The following is a 5,891-nucleotide window of genomic DNA, read 5'->3' as shown; positions in this document are numbered from 1 at the left end:
GTTTTCTCTTTGCCAGTTTAACACTTGATTTTTGTCTTTAGGAAATGAAGAGTAAAGTTGTATTTTATTATGTGACTTCTTTTCCAGTCATCATACGAAATTTCTCTTTGGACTAGTTTGGACTAGCAGCGGGCGTGGTTGTACCGTTACGTCCAAACTAGTCCAAAGAGAAATTTCGTTACATTTGTATGATGACTAAAAAAAAAGTCACATAATAAAATACGTCTCATTTTGTTGGGGGGAAAAATAGGTCTTTCTTTCGTACAGTAATATCAAATTTATCGTACGGTAATACCAAATTTATTGTACGGTAATTCCGTTGACTGATAGAAACTGGCAACAGTGGTAACGCTGATCCATGCATACTGATACACACTGACGCTGATACACCATGTTGCATGTTGGGCATGTCACATGGTACATGGTAAACTTTTTTTCGAACACGTGAAAGTTTGTAAAAAAAATCCTTACACAGACGACCGTAGGTTCGAATCCACATGTCGTCCTTGGTGATTTTCATCTGTAGATATATGTAAATTAATTGTTGTGGCAATAGAGAATTTTTGCTACCAAAATTAGCGTCCCGTTAACTGAACTCATGTGCAGCGCATGTGCAGAAAATTTTCGCCAAATAACGCTAAAGAGTTCAGTTAACGAGACGCTAATTTTGGTTGATGTCTATTCATCACTTAATATTACTTGATTTACTGACGAAAATTTCATTGTGCCTACTGATCCTCTTTTTTAGTTGAGTGTTTTTTTTATGGTTTTAAGTAGAACAGTTTTCCTGAAGAACCTCTTCCGACTAACCAGTGTTAGGTCATTTCAATCTAAAAACAGAGAACCTTGGAAAGAAAATCCCATTCTTTCGAGATTCGCCTCCTGAACCTTCACCTTCAACGAGCAGGACTACTTGTCGTTCGGAATAAAATCGTGTCGTGTGTAGTTCGAACACTCTCCTTTAAAGTACATTACGAACACTCTCCAGGACATTCGGGGGAAAATCCCATTCTTTCGAGATTCGCCTCCTGAACCTTCACCTTCAACGAGCAGGACTACTTGTCGTTCGGAATAAAATCGTGTCGTGTTACGAACACTCTCCAGGACATTCGGGGGAAAAAAATCGTGTGAAACTCACAAATGTAAAAGGGACTTTACGGAGGCTGTCACTCACCGAGGTTAGAAAGCCAGAGCCGGGCGCCTGGTCCACACCGAGTAGCAGTCTAATGAATGTGATCACATAGTCCTTGACGAAGGCCTGGTACAGAAGAGTATCCAACATGGACGCCGAGAATACAGAGCCTGCTGCAAACGGGAGACGAAACATGTAGGATATGTGCGAGCCTCGCTCCTTCTCTTTCTGAAAACGGATATTGATTGATTAATTGGTAGAAAGATAGATTGATTGATTGATGAATAAATTGATTGAAAGATTGATTGGTTGATTTAATAATTTTACAATAATAAAGTGATAGCCTTCCCTTGACTAAGTTCTAACTTTCTGAGAATAAACCCATTTGTAAAGGCTGTGAGGGAATGTTATTATTCTTTCCTTCTCTGTTTCCTTTCACCATTTCTATGTTCCTCTTTCTGTTCCAATAGTCACAGACCAATAACGGATGGTTCTGGAGATTGGTGCCATGTCTACGGTTCGGGCCAATGGTGGTTCCATTAATACACTATACTATATTTTACTACTTCATTGGTCTCGGATGCACTGAATTAATATCCAAATTCTCGAAATTCTAAAAGGAAAACTCGAAAATGAAGCAAGAAACGTTTACCTTTTCCATCTTGGACAGATGCAGTGCATACTTGTCCTGCGCGCGGAACTGCATGAACCGCATGTTGCTACTCTGAGACAGCTCGGTGATGGTTCGAATCCCGGGGAAGAATTTGAACATGGTTTGCACGGCCACTATCGTGTTGCAGTCGGCTAGGGTGTCCTCTTCCGCGGAATTGGAAAGCTCCTTGTTCACAACCACCACGTTTTCTGCCAGGAGAATGCCGGCCCGCAGCAAATCATCCAGGCTGAAGAGGTAAAATTCAACAGAATAGAATGCCAGACTAGTTAGCTTCGAGGGTGACGCGTCTGCCTTGTGAGCGCTAGGTCGGGGGTTCGATTCGCGGGGCTGGAATATTCCCCCCTAATACTGCCAAAATGAGACTGAAAAGTCCTTTTACTCTTGCAACGCAAAAAAGATCTAATGTACCTATGTAGAATATACATTTTAATAGGTACTAACCTAAGTATGTATAAATTACAATTATAAAAAGAACCTATAAGGAACGATGAGAAATATTGTAAGTTTTATTAAAGGGGTGACCAAATATAGTCGATGATGTCAATTATTATTATTATTATTATTATAATATAACACTTTATTAGAATTTTACAATATTTACAAAGAGGTACACAAAACAAAATAACAAAATGATAAATTAACAAAAGAAAACGAAAATTGAATAAAGAAAGAAAAAAAATATTGAAAAATTCTAACTCAGAGGCGGGATTAATGCCTAGGGCATTCTCTTCCATCCAACCCCTGTCAATCGACGCGACGAGGTGAAACTATGTTAGCGAAGCAGTGTGGACGGTTCAGTCGATGTCAATCGGTGGCCGATCACACCTTGTAAACCTTTTGGGGTTTTTTCCCCCAAAACAAAATTAATTTTATTAAAAAAAAATTATAGGTTTTTTTTTTTTTTTTTTTTTTTTGAGGTTTGATAGAAGGAACTGTAACTGCCAAGGTCTTATCGTCCTGAAATCCAAGAGAGAAGGAAGACAGGATAGGAGAAAGCCAGCCGTTCCGAGAACAAACATTATTCCATCAGGATAAAATCCGCCCCGGGCGGTAATCGAACCCGCGGCCTAGCGCTTACAAGGCAGACGCACTACCAACTAAGCTAACTAGGCTGGCTCCGTGGACATTTTGAGCACTCACCAATCGATAGATCCCAGCATCCAATACACGAGAGGAAAGTAGGAGATGGCGTCTAGGAATGCAATCTCCGGTCTCCTCTCTAGCAGCATTATGATGGGATTGAGCGTGGTTTTAGATTTGAAGTGAGCGCGGAGAGGGATGATGAAGTTATAGATGCCATTGGAGGCGTAGTCCGCTGCAAGAATGATGGTCTTGGTCTGCCAGTTGTACTCGTTGGCGTTCCGATAGTTACAGTGCTCGCAAACCTGGTTCACGGAAGAAAGTTTAGTATGGAATAAGGGTCAGTGTTATTATTATTTATTTATTTTTAACAAGTTTCCATTTAGGTATATTTGATCGACAAAAAACTCAGAACATACATTTTTCTTATAAATGGTATACCCATCCGTATAAGCAGAGCTTGTGCCACGGATAGGGAAAAATAAGTACCTACCTCAAAAGTGAAAACTGCAGAACGATGTACATAACTACCTATTCACCTAGGTGTTTCCCAAATCTGTGGCTGTGTAATTTAGGGCGTTGACTCTCAACCCGGAGGTTCTGAGGTCAGATCCCAGCCGGGATATATAAGCAGAGCTTGTGCCACGGATGGGGAGCAGAGCTTGTGCCACGGATGGGGAAAAAGTTGCCGGGTAGAGTCAAAGTAATGTTTGATTATCACAATTTTTAACTCCTTATCAGTCACCAGTCATTTTATATCAGTGTTCAGTTTAAAGGTCGGTCCTTAACTTCGAAATAAAACCGCAGGATTTTCCTGGGCAGAACTAACCTATCCTAACCTCAGTTTTAGGTATATAGAATCAGGAAAATATAGATAGGTAGGTAGTTAATTATATTAGACAGCTGTCTGTCTAACTCGAATTTTCAGCCGTGAAATTCAAAAATTGAGAAGTTGGAGCCCAAGTCTCATGATCACTTGGGAATTAAACTGGGAAAACTTTAATTGAAGAAAAAGAAGAAATAAACAACAACATTTAGAAAATTAAGGTTGAACTTACGATCTTCTACGATTTGTGTACGTGGATTATTTGGAGGTAAATCGATAAAATTAATAAAAACACATGGAAGATCGTAAAATCAACTGCAATTAACAACAGGCCAAAAAGGGCATCCACACAAAGAGTTCAAAGTTCAAACGTGCCAGGTTCCAAAACCAAGCTTCACACAAAATATAAAAAAGAGGAAACAAAATGGTCCCACAAAAAATACAACACAACATTTACACAATTTTATATCTCAGAAAAAAAAAGAAAAGAGGGGAAATAGTCCCATAAAAAAGTACATATGAATAGGACAGACCTTACGCAATTTTCTTGTTCAGAAAAAAAAGAGGAAACAAAGAAAATCATCTGACAATGCTCCCATACAAGGAAAAAAATAAATAAATAAAAAAAATACAGCAAACATTTACACAATTTTACATCTCAGAAAAAAGGGCCATAAAAATGCCCAATTAGCATAGCACCCACGAAATCTTCCCATTCAGAAAAGAAGGGGAAACAAAAATTGTTTTACAAGAAAAAGTACAAACACCACTTCCCATTCAGAAAAAAAAAGAGGAACAAAAAACCTCCGTCAAGATAAAGGGTCCGCACAGTACTTACGCAATTTTCTCGCTCGGACTTCGCCAAGGCACATCGTCTTCCATTTCATCTTCGCTCTCGTCGCCATCCTCATCTCCGTCGCCTATGGAGGCGGCGATGTTTAGAGTGGACGAGGTGAACATATCAGGTACAGGAAGGATGGAGGGGCGGCGGGACCCGCGACGCTGGTTCAGAATTTCGGGACTCAGGAGGTTCGGGTTCGTGTCCTGTTTGGGGACGCCTGGAAGGGTGAAATATAAATGATTGGCTTGAGGCATTTTAATTTTTGGATGAAAGACATCGTTTTTCATTTTAGGCCAGCCACTCATTATCAGGTACATCTGATCAGGTCCGCTTATCAGGTCTAATTGATGAGCACACACGCTATGACACACGTCTGTCAGATCTATCTGATACCTGATGAGCATCACACACACTATCAGATAGACCTGACCAGGTGTACCTGTCAGGTTTACCTGATGGTGAGTGGCTGGCCTTAGAAGTAACCTCCGTAGTCCGTAGCCGAGTTGATATCACTAGATTTGCACGCTTTAGGGCCCGGGTTTGATTCCCGGTGGAGTCGAAGTATATTCGGTTCTGTGTTTGGAGTTTGGGATGCACTCGACCTCGTGAGGACAACTGTGTAGCTTCTTAAACCGAATTACCGGTGGAAAAAGATTATTTAATTGCAAAAGAAGGCACTTGGTAATGCCGTGATATCCACAATAATTGTGAAAATGTTTTTCTACAAATAAAATTTTCGATTTGATTTTTGATTGATTTATTAACATACCTAGATTGGAACCGCTACTGTACAAGTGGTGTGGAGGTGAGGATGTGTTACTCGTCTCAAATGATTTGCCACCTCCACCACCACCTCCTCCTCCATTATCTTTCCTATCGTTGTTTGTGTGATCATTGCTTTCTATCCGGTCCAAGCAGAGAAAGAAAATGTTTGGAAAAGACACTATGATAAAGTTTGCCACGGCAGAATACTTTGTCACAAGTTTTCTGTTTTTCTTTTCTGTTTCTTCTTGCTTCTTGTCATTCCAATTTTGAAAAGAAAAATGACACGCTTGAGATTCAGGGGGGTAAAACCATGATTCAGGGTGAAGTGTAAAACCATGAGATTTAGGGGGTAAAACCATGAGATTGAGGGGGGTATTTTGTAACTAAGAAATTCAGGGTAATGTTTAAATTGAGGGTAAGGTTTTACCTCTTACTATCAGGTTAGTTAAACCACACGCCAAGGGTAAAGTTCCTTTGCCTTTGGATCAATTTAATATAGGTATCTAACTTTTTAATATCGCTAAAATATCGCTTTTCTTAATATTTTTGAAAATTTGCCATGAAACAATAAGTT

At 39.8% G+C, this 5,891-nt stretch overlaps 2 protein-coding genes across 2 annotated transcripts; both read right to left on the bottom strand.

Moving 5' to 3' along the window:
* Positions 1-471: 471 nt before the first annotated feature.
* LOC103521653 (potassium channel subfamily T member 2-like) lies at positions 472-4,352 on the bottom strand (the record flags this gene model as incomplete). The annotated part of the gene is made up of 5 exons (XM_026832233.1): positions 4,344-4,352; positions 2,946-3,190; positions 1,785-2,031; positions 1,175-1,360; positions 472-520 (listed from the first exon to the last, which is right to left on the bottom strand). Coding segments are annotated over exons 1-5 (736 nt in total), but the record flags the coding sequence as incomplete, so codon positions are not given.
* A 173-nt stretch (positions 4,353-4,525) lies between these two features.
* Positions 4,526-5,453, bottom strand: LOC113472469 (the record flags this gene model as incomplete). The annotated part of the gene is made up of 2 exons (XM_026832234.1): positions 4,526-4,769; positions 5,322-5,453. Coding segments are annotated over 2 exons (356 nt in total), but the record flags the coding sequence as incomplete, so codon positions are not given.
* Between the last annotated feature and the right edge of the window lie 438 nt (positions 5,454-5,891).

Source organism: Diaphorina citri, unplaced genomic scaffold (assembly GCF_000475195.1).
Source record: "Diaphorina citri unplaced genomic scaffold, Diaci psyllid genome assembly version 1.1 scaffold5656, whole genome shotgun sequence".
In the NCBI taxonomy this organism is placed as follows: domain Eukaryota; kingdom Metazoa; phylum Arthropoda; class Insecta; order Hemiptera; family Psyllidae; genus Diaphorina; species Diaphorina citri.
Note: the sequence above shows the minus strand (reverse complement) of the source record. Positions and strands in the feature narration are given on the sequence as shown.